The sequence below is a fragment of the Penicillium samsonianum genome (assembly GCF_028829775.1).
Source record: "Penicillium samsonianum strain IBT 33392 chromosome Unknown utg000004l_segment0_segment0, whole genome shotgun sequence".
Classification (NCBI taxonomy): domain Eukaryota; kingdom Fungi; phylum Ascomycota; class Eurotiomycetes; order Eurotiales; family Aspergillaceae; genus Penicillium; species Penicillium samsonianum.
Window position 1 is genome coordinate 1,976,645 of NW_026643262.1, and position 19,435 is coordinate 1,996,079.

General features: G+C 48.1%; 4 protein-coding genes across 4 annotated transcripts; all 4 read right to left on the reverse strand.

The window, feature by feature from the left end:
* Positions 1-620: 620 nt before the first annotated feature.
* N7471_007671 (putative Rho guanyl nucleotide exchange factor) lies at positions 621-6,030 on the reverse strand (the record flags this gene model as incomplete). Its single annotated transcript, XM_057280390.1, has 2 exons — positions 621-1,364; positions 1,423-6,030. 2 exons carry the CDS (start codon positions 6,028-6,030, stop codon positions 621-623), a joined length of 5,352 nt encoding a protein of 1,783 aa, XP_057134650.1.
* A 1,090-nt stretch (positions 6,031-7,120) lies between these two features.
* N7471_007672 (fungal specific transcription factor domain-containing protein) lies at positions 7,121-9,090 on the reverse strand (the record flags this gene model as incomplete). Its single annotated transcript, XM_057280391.1, has 5 exons — positions 7,121-7,589; positions 7,651-7,883; positions 7,939-8,349; positions 8,406-8,728; positions 8,778-9,090. 5 exons carry the CDS (start codon positions 9,088-9,090, stop codon positions 7,121-7,123), a joined length of 1,749 nt encoding a protein of 582 aa, XP_057134651.1.
* A 2,688-nt stretch (positions 9,091-11,778) lies between these two features.
* On the reverse strand, positions 11,779-15,233 carry N7471_007673 (DUF3433 domain-containing protein; the record flags this gene model as incomplete). Its single annotated transcript, XM_057280392.1, has 6 exons — positions 11,779-11,848; positions 11,902-12,719; positions 12,869-13,685; positions 13,734-14,153; positions 14,227-14,872; positions 14,930-15,233. 6 exons carry the CDS (start codon positions 15,231-15,233, stop codon positions 11,779-11,781), a joined length of 3,075 nt encoding a protein of 1,024 aa, XP_057134652.1.
* A 1,533-nt stretch (positions 15,234-16,766) lies between these two features.
* Positions 16,767-19,262, reverse strand: N7471_007674 (uncharacterized protein; the record flags this gene model as incomplete). Its single annotated transcript, XM_057280393.1, has 9 exons — positions 16,767-16,901; positions 16,957-17,325; positions 17,379-17,564; positions 17,618-17,655; positions 17,708-18,589; positions 18,645-18,772; positions 18,822-18,970; positions 19,029-19,108; positions 19,166-19,262. The coding sequence occupies 9 exons, from the start codon at positions 19,260-19,262 to the stop codon at positions 16,767-16,769; spliced, it is 2,064 nt and encodes a 687-aa protein (XP_057134653.1).
* Positions 19,263-19,435: the final 173 nt, after the last annotated feature.

The following is a 19,435-nucleotide window of genomic DNA, read 5'->3' on the forward strand; positions in this document are numbered from 1 at the left end:
AGAACCTACTGCTGGATCATTTCTTGTTTATTGGACATGTGGATTCGATGTAGCACTCTTCTCTTCGTACATGTACCGAATTCTACAAGGGATTTGCGATTCACGTAAATATGTCAAGATCAAAAGATAGATTGAGACCTATATGTTTCCACCAACTAAATCAAAAATTCGTAAGGGCAAAGTCGCCCATGCAAACAAAAGTGTTCTGAATTCAGAGAATCGTCAAGTCATGAGATGTAATGACGTTTTCTATGTACAGCATTATCATCAAGCAGGCTGGAACAACCCCAGGTAGTGGAAGCAATCAATCACCGACCAAACCTTCGAAGTAAAAGTAAAATGGCAGTGTGATGACGAAAGAGAAGAAAAAGGGTATAAAACAAGCATAGGCATGGAGAAACGGGCCACCGGCCATAGAAAAAAGGTGAAACCACAGCGGAGAATAAAAGGCCCAAAAGTAGAAAGGGATCAAAAGGGGGTAGGCAAGTGAAAGGTGCAAGAAAGGCGAAGAAGAAGGGTAAGCTGTGGGTGTTAGATGCAAGCTCAAAGAGAAATATAAAACCCAAAATGGAAACAAAATGCGAACCAGGACGACCCAAAAACGGTCAACTGGAATTGGTTTAGTCTTTTTGCCCCTCATTCTCGAGAAGCTCCAAGACAATCTGGCTCCGCTCATACTCTGGATGTTGCATGCAGATTTTAACCGTGTTGCCCATACCCGTGGGGGCCGGGGAGCCATTTGTGGCGCCAGAGAAGCCGCTGGCCAGACTCATCGAGCCACCGGTGTTGGCCTGTGCATTTCCATCGAGCGAGCCAGGCACTTTGCTGCCGTCGTCGATGCAGACGACATTGTGGCCGGGAATAACCTGGCGTAAGCGGCCGTTCATTGCGTTGCGGACTTCGACGAAGTCGTCGTTGAAGAGAATTAGGAACTTGCCATAGAGACAGGCTGTGTGTGCGCTGCCCACGAACTCCATGACTACACTGCGAGAGACGTCGCCGTGCTTGTTGACGTACACAGCGCACTGCTGGTAAGCTACTAGGAACTCGCTCTCGCTGAGACGGAACATGCCCAGCGGCTTGAGCCCGTTGATGCGATTGGCGATGCTGTGTAGAGTATCGTGTGCATCTTCGGTATTGTTGGCGCTAAAGTCTGGGACAGACCATGAAAGTTTCTTGTCGAGGGTGAGGACTTCAATGCCCTTTTGGGTTGAGATGGCGAGCGAGGAGTGGAACATGTTGATTCGGTAGGTCTCGGCAGGGATGTAGAACTCATCGTAATCGCGGAAGAACTCCGTTTGTGAGCGACGTGAGAACAGACGGCTCTTATTTGTGGATGATTTCTGCAGGACGGGCTCGAGAACCTAGATTTTGTATGTAAGTTTGCTGTTGCTGTATTAAGCTCGCTGCGAATGTACATACCTTGAATGTAGATGATAAACCCTCGCGCTTTTTGTACAGGACCAAGTACCGGTCCTTCAGACGACCAGCGGCAAAGAAGCCCACTTCACGGTTTCCAGACAGCTTCTGCGGGGCTCGTCGAGCAGAATCTTGAGATGACTGGGAGGTTTTTCCATTGGCGGGACAGACCACGTCGAGGTGATATGCAATCAAAGACCGATCTGCAATCAACAACAGCAAATTGAAATCCTCAAAGACAGCAACTTGTGTGACCCGCGTGATGGGAATAGCCCTGTACCAACCCCGCGGGTTATTGAGCTCAGACATGTACAGACCATGATCTGTGCCAATTGCACACATAATGCGCCCAGGCGGTTGTTGGAACACCGTCGCACAGTTGACTGCATTCCTGCATACCGCTGGAGGGCGAGTCTTCGAGCTTTCATATTGCTTCTCGACTTCTTTGATCGCACGATGGAGAGGGGTGCCCTTGATCGTGACACTTTTAGAGCCGGGTGTATGACTAGAGTATTCGAACGCAGTGTCCGCAAGCACACGTAGTCGGAATGGCTCCGCGTTCTGCGAGAAGAGAGCAGCAGCATGCTTTGTCTTCGCTTCGATGATCTTTTGGCACCATTCCAGGCGGCTTTGTGCCGAGAAAGCGTAGAGAGTATATGTTCCAGTTTTGCCTAGATGCTTGATTTTGAAAGGGTATAGGATCTTGTCGTCCCTTGAGTTGTCAATGGCCCCGTTTCCTCCAGATGCACCAGACCCTGTATGTGCAAGAGGGCTGGCAGCACCCGCTTGGGAGGGCGTGACAGTTGAAACTCCCCTGACGGATGATTTAACCACAGGATCATCGTCGGTACTTTCCAGGCCCAATAGGTCCATTGGGATGGGCAGTTTTGAAATATCGTATCTCTCGTACTTCACTGCCCGGTCGCGCATCGTAAATATCTTAGCAAGAACAAGATAATGGTCGAACAAGATGGCGTGTGTATCGACAAGGAATCTTGTGCGGGTTCCAGGACGTTGCAGCTCGCCTCGATGGATGATCTGTCGACCCAAGTGCTCGAGATTGAGTTCAACTTCTTTCTTCATATCAGGTCGCAATTGCAGCTTGGATGCCAACTCCATCAAGTCGGCCTTCTTGTTCATCTCTCCCACTTTGTTGTCACACTCCAGCGCCACGACCTTGATCTCTTCAATGGCCTGTGCTAGATTTGTCTTTTCTTCGGAATCCTTGACCATATTCTTGTGGACAGTCGCCAACAGAAGAGTATACCGCTGGATTCTAGTAATCGGAGCTTTGAGGAAAGTATCCCAGCTAAGGCGACTGGACAGTTTGTGTTCCCGAGCTTGGTTCAGGAACTGCTTGAAGTGCGGGTTGCGCTCAGATTCCTTGCGCACAAGATAGTTTGCCGTTGGGAAGGTTGCAGCATAGTCGATGTAAACATTCTTAGCTTTGCGAATCCATTCCCGGAAGATGTCACTGAATCCAGAGATGAAAGGCCCTTGTTCCTTTTGACGGTATTTAAGCTGTGCCAACAGGAAATCCTCGTTGACTCTCTTCACAGCATCGACTTTGCCAAACACGTCGGCCACGAATTTGGGCAATCGCTTCGCCGGGATGATCGGAGGATTCATCTTAGCCAATTGATCACGATAAAGTTCTCGTAGGACATCCAGTTGCGCGATGTAGGAGTCTTCTGTAGTGACAATTTCGTGCAAATTGTTCTGTCTATCGACCTCTTTCCTCGGATGAGCTTCCCAGACCTCCTTGGGCACCTTGTAGAAAGTGACCCAATCCTCGATTTTCTTTTGCGGTGCCATCATCTGTGCTTTGAGGTTGACTTTCTTCAATGTTCGCATACAGTGATGCGAGTAGCATCGACCGAAACTATCAGTGCCCTCAATGTGCATCTCGTGTAAGTGGAGCCTGGGGGAGTAACATCCAGTGCCAGTGATCTGGAACAGGATACCCGAAAGAGTGCCTGAGCCAAACTTGACCCATTCTTCTTCTTTTACCAATGCACCTTCTTCGAGCATACCACTCACAACTCGAGCAGCCAGTGTCTCGGCATCAGCAATATTCATAGTGGGGACTTTGTGAGTGAACAACGCAACCATGGCATCGGCAATTGTTTGCTCTCTGAGATCTGTTTCATCCTCGCTCAGATCTTTAATCCAGGACAAGAGAGAGCTCAAAGCCCACGGCTCGCTACACTTTTTGAATTGTTCCGATGACAGCTTCGCGGGATGGAACTTCTTGCGCCGGCCAGCCGGGATGCTTGGCAGATCCAGCATCATAGCCGCTGCTGCTGCCGCCGCTGGGTCGATATGAGGTAGGTCCTTTTGCTGAAGCTGCAAGAGAAGTTCTTGCTGCTGCTGCCTGTATCTCAGGCGGTCCGCATCGGTCTTCGATCTGATAGGAGCATCAGTACGAGGCCCAATGGGAGTCGACAAAGATGACGACCGCGGGACTTGGGACGGGCTCAGCAAAGCATCGCCATAAGAGTCCGCAGAGGTTGGCATGGAGGGGTTGTTATACTGTGAATAACTATCAAAGTCATCCTGCTGCTCCGAGTGGCGGTTATATGTGCCCGCGGGCATCAAATGTGACACAAGATCAACATTACCAGCAGGCTCAACAGGTGCTGGTGGCAATGGACGCATCCCAGGGTGGAAGAACAGATCTTCGTGCGCAGATCGGTGGGGGCTCTCGTCATCGGATTGATCCCCAGAATGGGTCTGATCATATGGTGATTCTCCTTCATCACCATAGTCAAAGCTCATCCGTCGAGAATACGCATCGGGTACCGATAATCCTCCTGTGCCACTGGCATCTACCCTGGCATCGGCCGGCGTATGATGGAGGCGTCTGGCATAATCATATGCAATAGGCGGGTGCTCGTAGTCATTATAATACTCACCACGCTCATCGGGGGACACAGAGCTTCTGAATGAACCAGATGTGCCTGGAAATCTGTTGCCCGCGGCAGGGTCCGAGTGCTCTTCCGGACTGTATACTGGCTCATCACCATAGGGCATGTTTGCTTGGTAACCTCCTTCGTACTGTGCAAGGTCATGAACGATTGAATCGTTATCTCCATCGGGATCAGAGTGTGGTGAATTTCCTCTTGGTGATATGTTGGATCCACGTGAGCTGAGAACTGAGGCATTGGTCTCACGTCGCATCCGCCCTTTCTCACGCTCCTCGCGCGCTATGTCTTCTTGCATCATAATCAAACCAGCAGTAGCCTCGGGATCGCTTTCGTCAATGTACGCATCATAATTGACGTGATGACCCGCTCCTGTCTCCATATTACCGTTGGTGTGGGTGTGTTCCTCATCAGGCGAGAAATGCATGCGTGAAGCAGAACTAGCATGGGATTCTCTGGAACTGTGACGCCGAGTAAAGTTCTGAGAGTCCAATGCTGCCGCCTCATCCTCTCTGAGCACATCTTCATATGCCATGGGAGCTTCCGCTGGCCAGCGATTGCCATTTGCCCCCGCTTCATCGTCTGGCGGTCCAGGAAGAGGTCGGGACTGGGGGTGTCGAGTCAAAGTGTCAGTTCGCCTCGGTGGTTGTTGAGACGGGTCTAACTGTACAGGGGGCGTCGGCAGGGTTCGCCCTGCCCCGGAATGAGATACACTTGGCCGCTTGCCGTACAGGCCATTTGCTTGAGTTTGATGAACTGGAGGCGCTGGGGGCTGCTCTTCAAAGGAAGCGCTGGGGATTGCTGGGGTGTACTGGGGAGATGGCAGGTCATACGCAGCCCCTTGTGGGTTGCTGTAATAAGGACGTGATGTAGGCGGAGGCATATGCATTATGCTCGGGGAGCTTGACGGCACATAAGAAGGCGAGGGATTCGGTGACATGGGTTGGTACGGACGTCCTCCATACGGATGATCAGCGCCCCTCGGTGGTGGAAGCGGTGGTTGTTGGGAGAAGCCGTACGATTGTGGAGTCGGCGGTGTCTGCCCGTAGTGTGAAGCTGCACTCTGCCTTCTAGGTAGAACGGGAGAGCTCAGTCCCGACACTGCAGCAGACTGGTATGCCGCAGGATTATATGGTTGGTGGCCGGAGAGTGGAGCGGCATAAGCATTGCTGGAGCCAGTGTACGTCTGGGGGTTATAAGCGAGGACCGGTTGCGACTGCGTGTGTGGAAGGCCATATTGCTGCGGGTTGTAGGCCGGTTGGGACGAGGGTGCTCCAGAGTATTGGTACTGATAAGACATGGTGGAGGTTTGCGAAGAGGCGCGACTCGGAGACATGCGCGACATGGCGTCCGACGAAGTACGCGAATATCTCGAGTCTCTGTCGTCTTCAAAGGCTCCATGCACAGCGTTGTAGCCACCCTGTCCCGCGCTACCACCATAACCACTACCTTGTGTTGAATATTGTCTGTTTTCTTCGGTCGCTCTCATATTCTGGGTCTGGGCAGGGTTGAAGAATCCAGAATCATCCCCAGCATTGTAACTCGGCATCCTGCGAGGCAAATGTTGGTCCGGCGTGGGGTTTTGGGATGAATAAGCGTCATAGTGGCCGGTGGGTGGTTGGGCAGAGGCTTGAGGGTTTGTAGATTGGCCGTAGTATGCCTGTTGACCGTTTGGATATTGCGACATGGTTTCGGAGGGGTGGAGGGTCCGACCAGATGTTGACTCGACTCGGCTCGACTCGACGCGCCCAGGATTGCGCGAGAGGTTGTTTAGCAGGACCGTGGAGTCTAGTCTCGGGCACTCAAGTGAATGGTAAAACGAGTGACTAGTTCAGAGCAAATCAGTCTGATTTGAATGAGGGGAATGACCACGCGGGCCGGTAACACGCTGCCGAAGGGCTGGCTCTGGGCATTCCCAATGAAACCGTAGAGCGCGATATACTAGCCTTGGGTAATAGAGAAACCAAGTCCAGCAAAGATGCAAAAACCAGGGAGTTGTTTTGGGTAAGATGGGAGGTGTGTTGGGACTCCAGCTGCGCCCACGCTAGTCGAGGTACCGTCTCCACCGCCAACGGGGTTTACCACCTGCCACGACCTGCACTATGTATATTGCACGAGGATATCAATCTGGACGTCCCCACGTTGTCTGCTGTAAGTAGTTCCAATAATATTTGAGTGTATGATGTATGAAATACTCCCTATATACTACATATATACGAGATGTCTTTACGACCTTCAGCTTGTTACTGATTGGTTTTTATTCCCCGGGATCCGGTAGGGGTCCAGCGCCATCATACATTATGTACCCAGGTAGCACTCTTTTTCTTTACTACTAAGTCACAACAAGGTCAAACACCATATATGTCCACTCATTTGGAAAAGTAGTGAGCCCCAATAGGTAATAGGGGGCCACATATCCTAGAACGTGAATGATCATGGCCCCCTCGTATTTTTTTTCGGCGCAAGGCTGAGAGGCTGAGCCGTATTTAGCCCCACTATGTTATATTGCATCTACAACCACATATGCAGTGACTGGACTTGGGAAACAGTATATTTTCGTCTAAAATGACCCCAGAGATTCGGGGTTGACATCTAGAATGGCGCGGGGAACAGCAGTAGTTGATAGTTGATAATATCGCCATAAAAGGCACCCAATATTTGCATGCAAAATAAACAAGTGATTAACGGTTCTGGAACTAAAAGGGAAAGAAACGAAAGGATTCGAGAAACGGGAGGTTTCATTGAAACAGGCGTGTCAACAAACACAATGCACATCCTCAATAACAAAAAGGGTCAGACTCGAACCACTCCAGCGAGAGTTGGCTATTAAATAATTGCCACATCAACGCATCATCAGGTGCAGGTGCATAGCTTCCATCACTGGGTGTTTGCAATTGCTGAGGGTTTGCTCCAGAGACAGGATCCATATATGGAGAGCCAGCCATGAAGAAATGTGCATGCTCATTAGTACTAGTTTGATGGTCGTGCCAAGTCCCAGTCATTGAAGGGTACAAAGTAGGGACCTTGAGCTGCGGGCCCATGAGCTGTTTGGCTTCGATCAATGGTACACAGAGATTCTGCAAGTAGTACAGAAGTTTCAGCAGTTTTGAGATGTATGGACTTGCGGCGAACTGAGACAAGCTTTGCGTGATGTCTTGCATTAGATTGTAGTCATCCATGTCTAGTTCTCCGATGATGTTGCAGAAGAGAACGAAGAATGGACTTAAGGGGTATAGAAGAACAGTCCTAAGGAAGATGCAGAGATGTTAGTGGAAGAACTGGTGGTGCTCGGGGTAGACCAACTAACCATGTTAGGAATGAGGGATAGGGATCCATGAAGCCCGGGGTATCCGCGATGTTCCTCTGAAGGTGATGCAGTGCCCTGAGAGATTTGCGAGAATACGACACACATTCCTTGTGTGTCAAAGGAGAAAAGGCACATTTTAATCGTGATCGAAGAATATCAACCAGAATCGCGTAATAACAAAATTCACCTGAAATCCAATCGATGGCGATACAGTCTGGTGCTGAGGCTTGACCCTGGGAGAATAGAATAGGTTAGCTTGGAGAAAAACAGGGATTTATTCAAACTCACAGATTGCAACCTTGAATATATGACCTCCATTCGTTCTTGGAGTCTCGAATGATTGGCGATTATTTGGCGAGTGTTATCCGCCATTCCGCAATTCAGCAGCTCTCCTTGGACCTGAGCTAAATCCAACAAAATTCGTATTAATGGGAGATGTGGCAGAGATTGGTTGTCACTAATTAGATCCATGGGAGAGATGTGAGGCTCGGGCAGTGACAGTGGTCGGTAAAGAAGGGTGCTCAGAGTTCGGTCAAGGTAAAAGCACCAGCATACAGCGCTATGGATCTCTTCATCGAGGTCTGCAGTCCCAAGCGGATTGCGCATTTCATGATAGCCCAGAGCGGTAATCAGACGAGCAGCGTATGAGTTGAGAATCCAGGATTGGCTCATGTTGCCAAGATACTGCATGAAAAATGCCTGCCAAATAGTTGTCAATAACAGGCTTTTCCGTAGAAGGAAGCATGATGACATACAGCTGATATCAACGACTGAATGAAAGGAAGAGTTGGGGCATTCAAGAAATTGAGCCTCTTGAGCGCGCCGAAGGCATATGTTTCATATAATTTCTTGGATTTCAGAAATTGTGCGTTGATGCGGGGATCCTTATACGTTCTCGGTTTTTGATAGAGATGGAAGATGGCCTTCACATAAATGCATATACAATACTGGTAAAATACCTGCCCATGCTCAAGGTCATTGTCACTGAGAATGGATGAAGCCATCTTCTCTAGTGTTTTATCCGAGATATGGTCCGGCCATTGAATGGAACCAGAACGTCCGATGGTAGCTGTCGGCTCTGTATCACCATTAGTTTACGCATTGAACATGAAGCTGGCTTTTTATACCTGGAAGAAGCATGTAAAACAGCTCTGGTGATGGGGCAATGAATGGACAGACACGTTGAAAATCCTCATGCGGCACTTCTAACGGCGAGGATTTATCGGGAACTGAGGTTCTCCTCTGCCCCGTAACATCCACAAATTGCAGGGCAGACCTGAGGATTGCCTTTCGTTCACGGTCCATGCGCTCATTTCCATCAAGCTCTCCTTGTATAACGACTCTGGCCTTCTCTGCATGGTGTGTGTCCGACCCAATGGGACACTCATCCAGAGCAGATTGGGAAGCGTCTTCTATGTGCGAGGCATGATCTAATCTCATTTTTTTCGACGGCATATCTCCATCGTAATGATCTGCCTCATTGGATGGAATGATATGTTCAATGCCCCTAAATGGTCAATCAATAGGAGTACGGAAGTAAAGAAGAATGGCAATCATACTCTGAAATTGTTCTTTCTAAGGTTAACAACCTTTCCCCGAGGGAAGATATTCTATTATTGGATCCGGTAAGCATGAACCAAGATAAACTCATATGAAAACATACACCGATGATGATTGCCGGCCAGGTCGTCGAGGTCTTGTACGACTGCACTCGACGCCTACATCGGTGCAATTTGCACAATGTAGTTGTTTATCACAGCGAACCTGTTCAAAGACATCAGTCCCTGGGCATTTAATAGACTCGATGGGCTCCTTTAACCTTTCTTGAGTGGCAACGGTCACACTAGTATCATTAGTATACGAATGTCTTGCCGAAAGCCATGCGGTGGCACTCACAGCTCGCAGCGCGTCGTCATTCATTTGGTAGGTAAATTTGCAGTCACTTCCGCATTAATATTTGTTTGTAAGAGTCATAATGACCTTTCAGCATTTGCAACGCCTGATATGAGAAAAAAAAACGTAGTGTAGATCGCTCGGGACGGAGTCCGCGTGCAGAGGCCGCGGAGCCGCTTAGTAGTGAAAGTCTGCAGAACCGATTTCCTGATTCGGTCGGAGTGCCGACCGAATCGGGAAAGTACGTCGACCCTTCTATATAATTAGTTCGGGTGTTGACTACATATGTAATTATTTCTGATATTTAGATCATTATTGATGAGTCATACTAGTAAAGTCGAGCTACGTCGAATTGATGGGTCCATCAAATTGAGCGTCTATGTGAAGAGGAAGATTGGTCCCAATTCGGATTCCGCTCTTTTCTCGGGTGTCGAGAATATTGAGGAGATCATTATGCCACGCCTTGTGGTATGGCATCATATTCCCCAAGCAAAAAGATCAAAGGTGAAACGTGTGTTTATCTTACACAACAACGTTAATTGACGGTAAAGTGGCTGCCGAAAATTGCTGCATTGGACGCCGGTTTAATCCCGAAGGCAGAATCGATTAGTTAAGACAAAAATTCTAGGCTAGACAACATATTGATTGCTCACAAGTAAAGGCAAAAAAACGTAGTCGCGCCCGGGATCGAACCGGGAACCTTCTCGGTGTGAGCGAGACGCCATAACCATTAGGCCACGCGACTTGATTATTAATCTTTTCTTTAGGAAATGGCTATATCACTGATGGATGGCAGCAAAGTAACATATCAAGGCTTTTAGTACTCTACGGAGTATACGTTAGAGAGATTGTAGACAGTTTGCTACTAAGAAATGTTTAAATATCTGTGTATTTTTCAGACTCTATTCCAGTGGCCAATTGGGCTATACCGCTAAGCAGATACATTATAAAGTCACTTGTGGCAGTTATGGCCTAATAAATTTTAAACTAAATTTTTATGTTAGATTAGAAACAAGCTCATAGAATATAGTCTAAGAAAGATATAGACTAAGAATGATATAAGTTGTAAAAAAATTTATACTCCTAGGAAGATATAGGACCAATTAATACGAAGACTACGAAGACAGAATGAATCAAGACAACTGCTAGGCTAGCCTACGTATTGTTCACACACGAAGGCAAAAAAACGTAGTCGCGCCCGGGATCGAACCGGGAACCTTCTCGGTGTGAGCGAGACGCCATAACCATTAGGCCACGCGACTTGGGATTATATTTGAAGACATTTTTGTCATTATCAGAGGTTCCCCTTTTTTATCCTCCTGTTCCTATTTTTAGTAGTAAATTATCTACAATCTCTCTAACTTAGAGGGTACACGAACTGGAATTTCAAGTTTCCTTTCCTGCTTATTTAGTGATATAGCCACTGACAAAAGAAAAGCTTATTAATCAAGTCGCGTGGCCTAATGGTTATGGCGTCTCGCTCACACCGAGAAGGTTCCCGGTTCGATCCCGGGCGCGACTACGTTTTTTTGGTCACATCTAGCTAGTTGTTGCCCAGGAGACTTTACATCTGTTCCATTAACGAAAATCTACTCCATAATAAAAAAAACTGCCATAGATAGGAAGAATAGCATCTCTCATGGATGAATCATGTTGCAAGAGTTTCTTTCGAGTCTGTGCGTGCCATGTTATTGGCTTATTCCTTCCTACCGCCTACGGGTAGCTCTGCCCGCCATACTACTAACCGTGCCAAGCGCCCAACCACCCATACTAGCTGGGTGTTGGTGCCAGATACCCAATTTTCAATTTATTCAACTATGAAAATAGTAATTATAGGTAACCACCATGACTATCTATATACCAATTTCTACCATTACTATCTCTTACCGCCATCAAAGCCAGAAAAGTCAAATTCACTACTAGCTCCGATATTAGACATAGATCTATGGTGGCGTTGCTCCGTGAGAGTCGGGTTTTTCATCCTGCGCGTCGAAGTCGATCCTAAATTGCTTTTGTTGCGATGGTACCTTCTCGGTACTGCTTCGAGAATCATCAGACTGGTGGGTAGATGACGGTTCAGATTCAGCGTCCCACCAACCCATCGAGAACCGTTGGATCGTAAATACTCCTCTTTTTTGAAGCTCCTTGTCATTGCACCACTCCGAGCCTTTAGGAATATACTTCGGTCCAAGCATTCTAGAGTTTTGCAACAAACTAGCCACGGCTGCAATACTATTAGGGTTCTTTGGCAACGTCCGTTTCGTCCGCATGCATGTCATAGAAATCAGAGCGCATATGACCATTCCTGCAAGGATACCATCCAGGATCCGCGTCGAGATCTCACTCTGAATCAAATACGACCGGCCGTCGTGGTAGATGGCCTGGTGAACGGGTGCATGTGTTGTGTTAGGCCATACCGAATCTGTTGGATTTGGCACTCCCTCAAACGACTGACGTGCCGCGGTATTGATGATCTGGGTCACACTGATGCTCCAGATGTCACTAAAACGGGATATAAATGTGGCTGGGTTCCAGAGCTCTTCAAAGGGAACGCCACCTGTGCCATTAACCATTGCTTCCATCACGAAGCTTGAGAGTGACTGGTCTGGCAAGTCTCCCATTGCCAGAGGCGCTTTGGCAAGGTAATTCTTAAACCGGTCAAATTCTGGCCATGTGGAAATGCTCGTCCGGAAGGTTTCTTTGGCCGATCCATGAACGACTCTGGGCTCGAAATCGGGATCTAGTGAGAAAGACGGGACTTCAAACCGAACGTCAACATCCACTGTCTCGATAGATGCGTTACAAGCAATCAGATGATGGCGAGGATCGTCTCCACCGTACAAAATATAGTAAGTGGGACAACTCGTGGATGGCAGATCAACACCATGCCCGCCTCCTCCGCCATATCCAAGCATGAAGTTCCCTCTGAAATAGTCATCCTGCGAGAAGCATGAATCTGCTGAACAGTCATATTCGTCTGTAGAATCTTTCGTGCAATTGAGACTTTTGTCTTCCAAGCAGCTCAACCGTGGTCGCACTGCAGGAAGTCGGGCGGTCACAAACCCATGCTGGCTGGTAGCGTTTGGGTTCCTATCCTGGGTCGCGTTCTGAGTGCCATTGAGAAGAACCTGAGGAAAGGCAAGATCTCTGTACGTCCACTGAGGATATGACAAGTTCTGTATATGATCATGGCAGGAACAGTTTGCGTTTTGTAGTCCCCTTGAGCCCAAAATTGCGTATATGAGGCCCAAGGGGAAGTGTCACCGAGGTCCCATCTTGTTCTCTGAGTGAGATTACAGAAGGAAGTTGGCATAGGATTACCAACTGTATAAAGACCGGCGACAACAATGGGAGTGGCTGCTGCCAGAAGCAACGTCAAGGTCGCCCCTGCTAATGCCCATTGTCGTTTTCGAAGCGCGTCCACGACGCCAAAAGCCGCAATTTTGCGTAGCTGATTCTCGAAGATGCTAGTCTCGGGTGGAGCACTCCCCTTTCGAAGCTCGACGTAAGGCTGGAGGATTCGAGCGCCAAACTCAACCGACTGGAAGAGACAGCGGACTGTAAACATGATCAGGGCAGGAATATAGGTCCAAATATAGTGAATATAGTCCGACTTCCCCTCCACCAACGTGATTCCGTGGGAGCTCTGGGAGATGTGATACACTACCTCCAATGCAGCTATTACTCCCAAGGGAGCAATCACGGCTGGAAGCTGGATATACAAAGTGGATGAAAGAGGACGCCACCAGAAGATTTGCTCGTCTTCAGTTGAGACCTTGGGTTTGATGGGTTTATCCTGGATAGGCTCCTCACTACCAGGCACAAGCCGGTATGCTCCGTCATGTTCCATTTGGATTGAGAATTGAGTTGTTTGCAAGTGCGATTTCTCCATGGACTCTATCGGCTTCAAGGCCGTGCCTTTAAAAATAGCCATAAGCTCGGGGCTCTGTGCAAAGACAGTGGAAAGCCCGGCTATCGAACTGGTGTCTCGTGGGCAAACCGAGACCGGGAGCTGGAATAGTAGAAGCAAGATCACGGCAAAGATCAAAGTACCCATCAAAGCAGCCATGAGCCAGAAAGAGAGCGGACGGACAAACAATCGCGGCTCGGCCGCTCTCTTGATGCCGCGGACTCGGTATGGGCTATGAACCAGCAGATCATTTTTCGCGACCTGTCTGGCGAGGCAGGACTATGAATCTTTGATGGCTTGTGTGAAGGCGGTAGGTGACTTGCGTAGCTCGTCCAGTGACTTTTCAGATGCGAAAACGCTTTGCTCTCCAGATGCAAGTCTGAAGTTAGTCGATCCGACAGTTAATGCCTGGTCAACGGCAAACAGGAGTTTATTGCCTGTAACGTTTGTGAGACTCTTCGAAGGAGGTAATTCTTTGCTTTTGATCGAAGAGGAGATTGTGTTACTTCCGGGCTCTCGCCAAATGGTCACTTTGCCATGCGACATGTGATAATACATTTTGCAGGCAATTGTTGTGACGTCGATATCCTGCCACGCAGTGTCATGCATATCTTCATCATCCTTTAGCATCCTTGGAGAAATCATTGCCCAGAGACGCCAATCAAATTCGTATGAAACATCAGGTGCCTCGGTGCTATCGCTATATGGGATGGTTTCACCATGACAACCTTGAATAAAAGCGTCAACATTTTTCCCCAAGGTTCTTTAATGACAAGACATCCGGAATTGTGGTCATCCGACAACCGTCCTCAGAATCGAATATATCTTCTCCCTTAATGGTTCCGCCGTCCATTTGGTCCTCGGTTCGAGCGGTCGTATTCACGGTTCTCCTAGTTGGCTCACAATGTAGGTCCATGTCGAAGATGTCAAGATCAACTTCATATTCGTTATTTGCTTCGAGCTTCGAAGAGTCGCTCATCAATGGATCGACGGGCTGAAAAGGGGAATATATGTAGGAGTCATGGACACCAATAGGAGGTGTCAAGTTTTGGCCCGTATAACCTAGACAAGCGACGAAGGGTAAAGCATCGGAGGCTAATGGATTCCAGTTGGAGGCGTCGAACTGATGAGTGACTGTGAAATCCGCGGCCCGTGGAATTTGTCTGTTGTCAAGCTCGAATAAACCTGTCGATATCACACTCAAGCCGTTGAGCAGCAGTGAACCAGCGACACACAAAAAGACCAGGAAATGCTTCTGTCGGAGTGATCTGTATAGGGAAACAACATTCAAAAGCGACATGTAGTCCAGAAATACGCTTTCTGCAGCCGGTGTTGGGCCTTTGAACATCAACACCCATGGCATCATCTGCATGCTACGATATTCGACTTGAGTCCATCCTGCGGTTAATATCATGAATACTGAGAGGATTGATTAGCAGGGAGTTGCTCATAAGCGATGACGATCGAGGTGCCTACTCGCTGTGGGTCCATAGGTCCAAAGATAATAGAACCTTTCACCCGGCGTTTCTATCCCCAAACTCTTTCCCTGGCGCTCGGTATAGACAAACAAAGCCACTAAGGATGCGAGTATGGCAACAAAAAGTGCCAGAAATCCCCCCAAGACCGAACGGCGTAAGAAAAATGGCGTCCAGAGCTTCCGATCCCCTCCGCTGAAGTCCCGATTCTCCTTTTCTTCCCCTGCACTGCTCTCTGGATTTGAGATTGGCGCATACGCGATCGGATACTGCGCAGTATGAAACTCGCCCGTTTCTGTTGCCATGGCGAGTGGCCCTTGATGGGTTCCTTCAATGGTGACCAAAGCTTTTCAAGCTCAAGACAGGAAGCTACGATAGAAACTTGGCTTTTTCTGAGTTAGGTCCTTCGCCGAATTTCAAGACCCTTAATTTCATCCGCATATTTTAGTGCTTTGCACGGCCCCCTCTCCGCGGCCCGCTCCAAGCCCCTGGCTCCCAAACCAACTCCATGTACTCCGTACTGATTGGGTCACTAGAGACGGGACCCTCAGGTGGTCGTTCGTTCCAACGCGTATGAATGGCCAACGGGGTAGTCAACGGAGAGCTGATGAGGAATGACGAGTTGGCTAAAGCGCACCGACCAAGTCAGCCTCGCTTGAGCTATTCCATTTTCGGCAGCTACTCATGCACATGAGCGTGCTGATCGAAAATAGTGCCGTAGTTTGAGAGGTCAATGAAGAAAGATCAACGAGATACAACTCGCAGGGATACGTTCTGGTGGTCTCAGGGACCCGGTTTGGTGCTCAAAAGACGCGTATAATAAATATTTCCGCAAACCTAGAGCCAATTCTGGACATCCAAGCAGTGTCTACGCTATGAGCTGTTGACTGCCTTGCACATATCGCGAGCATGACCAGCGGGAACTAAAGACACGAGGAACTTGACCTTCTAATCTCTAGAACATCTGGCCCGCGGGATCCGGGCTGGACTTATTTCGTTGCCGATTTATCCATCGACTGCAGCTGTTGATATTCACTGATTCGTACGGTGTACAAAACAAAAAGCTCACCGCAAGGCCATCTAGTTCATGTGTGCTCACATACTCAATACTGAGACTGTGGCTAGCAGTCAACTAAGGATTCTTGGTACTTACATGTTTATCTTTTTAGATTAATACATTCATGTCTAAGTACAGCATCGTTAAAAGATTAGAGGACGCCCTAGGGTGTCCGACAATCTTGTTTAGCACGAGTCCACCTGTAAGCTTAAGCCTAACAGCCATCCGAATGGCATTAACATAATACATGAGTAGTCCATTCGACCTCTATTTCGTCTGCTTTCCTCTTCTGCCCGAGTAGCTTTTGGGCCTAAATGAGGCACGCAACTCTGGTGGGAATACTGAGGCCCTTCTTGAAATAGATATCTTGTCTTCGGGGATATTCGGTGATGTTAATCCTGGATCACAGCAAAGGTGAAAATGTGTCTATCTTACACTAATATTAAGGTCATCAATAAGACAAAGCCTCGAAAACCGGGGAAAATATATGATATTTGGTAGCACGGCAGTGGCCGTCGAGTGATCTCGCTGTGTGAATATAACTGATAGAAAGCACACAATAAAAAGTATAAGCAGTAGGGTATATGGCGAAAGCAGCAAATCACGACCTGGGCACATCATAGAAATATCCATAACAAAAATAGAAAGGTTAGCCCGGCAATTAGTACCAAGAGATATAAATAAGGTCCTGGTACATAAGTCATACAAATCAGCAATCAGAGTTAACAAGGCAGAACTGGGAAAGATATATCGAAATCGTGTCACTCAGCAAAAGGTTATATCACTTTCCATCGTAGATTTGGTCAGGTGTGAGTATGAACTGGCCTTTCTGGATCTCTCTCGCATCAATGTGGTCGGGCTTGACGTATCTCGCGGTCAAAGCAAAGCGCAATTTGTTCTCAGGCACCACGGAATGCTATATCAGTCAGACTTGATGTTCAATGTTGGTAAAGAAGAGAGCAACCACAAACCTCGTAGTACTTCTGGAGATTCTCTCCGTGCATGACAACCAGATCACCATGATGAAGTTCCATCTTGATGGTAACTGGGGCCTCTTTTCCCTTGCGGCCACTTGATAGAGCACGACGAGAGGCATCATATTCATCTTGTGAGATCTCACCAGCGTCGAACTCCTCCTTCAGGGACCGGCGTTCGCCCTCAAACATGCAATCTTTCAGAACAGGATCATCTTGCAGAAGAGTCCCGATTTGCTTGGGCTCAGCCCTTCGGGTAGAGCCATTGAAATACTTGTACTTCATACGGACGAACATGGTTGCTTTCGCTCCAAGGGACAGTGTGGCGATAGTAGGGCCCAGCGAGGACTCGCCGTCATCGTGGAACTGAGAGAAGATGTTTAGCCTAGGCTACTGTGAATCTCACAAGTCTGACTTACTCCGATCTTCATTCCCTCGAAATAGCCGAGTGTCAATAACTCATTTGGAGCCAGGTATTTGTCTCCAGAAGAGGTGACTGCCTTTTCAGTTGCCCACGACAAACGACCCAGAGCCTGGAGCATGTCGTTGGGTGCTTCATCGAAGCCCTTGGAATCGACAGAGACGACATATTTGTAGGGCATACCCTGTGTCATTTGGTCAGAAAGGTAAAATGTTAAAGTGATGTCTTTTCACTTACGTAGTTGACCGCGAAATGTGAGGTCAGTGTACCCGCAACTGTTCGAATCTGAGAAAGCATACTTCTAGAGCTTGCATCTGGCTGACTTACCTAGACTGGACTGGAGCCGGAATCGTTTGAGACCAAGATCGCCACGTTGGAGATTGATGAAAAGGTCATCCGGTCCATTCGCGCGGCTATTGATTGCTTTGTTGGACACAAAGTGGGTAATCGAGCCAACTCCGTCGAGTTTGTAAGTCAACTTCCGGTAAGGGAATAAGGTGTTGTCATCAATCTCTGGAATGCTAAACTTCCGGTCAAAAACGATTGCTCGCTTGATCGGGGCCAGCTCGAAATGATCGAGGACGACCCGGAGCGAAACAGGGTTCATATTCATGAACTTTTGAAAGGGGCAGCTTTTCGCACACTCCTCGCTGATAGAGTCATCATCGCATTTCCAACCTTTCCAGAAAGTTCGTCGGATACATTTGAAACACATAGAACACACGATACCCTTCCATGCGATACGAGATGTGCTAACATCCGCGGCATTCTCATCCAGTGTGGACAAAAGATCAGGAACTAGACTGTAGTGGGGCTGGATTGCTGGGTCTGGACGACTGCGAAAGCTCAGGAAATCAGGATTGAAAGTGAGCTCAGCGGGAGGGGAAGCGTTCTCGATCTTCCAGAAGTCGATGCAACCAGGATCAAGGCACATCCAACCATCCTCGTACAAGCGAACACTTTCCATGGAGCATTTCTCACACTTCAGAGTCTCGGGCTTTGTGTCAAAGTCCCGTTCATCGAGAGGCACTGGAGGGAGAGAGTCCTTGGACGCCCACCAGCTCTTTTCCGCGAGGTTCAGTTTCTCAAAGCGGACCTTGACTCCGTGTTTCTGGCCAATCTTCTCAAACCAGACATTGGTAACACGAAACCAATCCATGATGTTGTACCGATGCGGAAGCTCTCGGTTGAGAATCTTGTTCTTGCTCCCTATAACGGTGGTCAGTGGGTTTCCCTTTCATACGTAGAATCCTTAATAAATTACCAATAACAAGACCAACAGCAAGTTTTGAGTCTTGGCTGGCGATGATGCTTTGAACGAGTGCATTATCCGGGTCTTGGTTCTTCTCGAGGGTCAAGTTTCCCCCCGAGTCTTTGGTGCAGCATCCACCGCTAATAAGGTTAGTAGAAACAGGTCGTCATTCTCGACACAAATACTTACATTCTGGTAATGATGATTTCCTCGTCGATATAAGTGCGGGTACCACCATCAGCATCAATGAGGAAGCCATAGCAGAAACCCTCCTTGTGATACATTGCACCTTGGGTGCAGCGAAACCACGGAATCGCATCACAAAGTTGTTGGCGACCCTGGCGGAAACCTTAGTATACATACAATATAAGTTTTAAATTAATAGTAGTGACATACCTCTGACCAGGCCGGGGGTGTTCCATAAACCGGCTCAAGAGCTTGATCGTTGACAGCAGCTTCCAGCTGGTCCGATGAGACTGTCTGGTATCAGCATGTCATATTCTATAAAAACAGTAAGGCCAAAGCATTGTCACCTTTGGTGGTTTGTTCTTTCTTTGTTTTGGCAATGCGGCCTGTTCGCACTGGTTTTTCAACCGCCCGGCGACGATTGATAGTAGGGCGTGGTGCCATTTTCCACAATTTGTTGTACAATCAAGCTAGTTTGCCATGAATCAAGTAAGTATTATATCCAGACATACCCCAGAAGGGATTTAAATTGCCAACAAAATCATGTTTGGTGGTGGAGGTTGATAGTCAGACTCACAGTATAGAGGACCCAATGGCACCTTACAAGGTGAATTGGT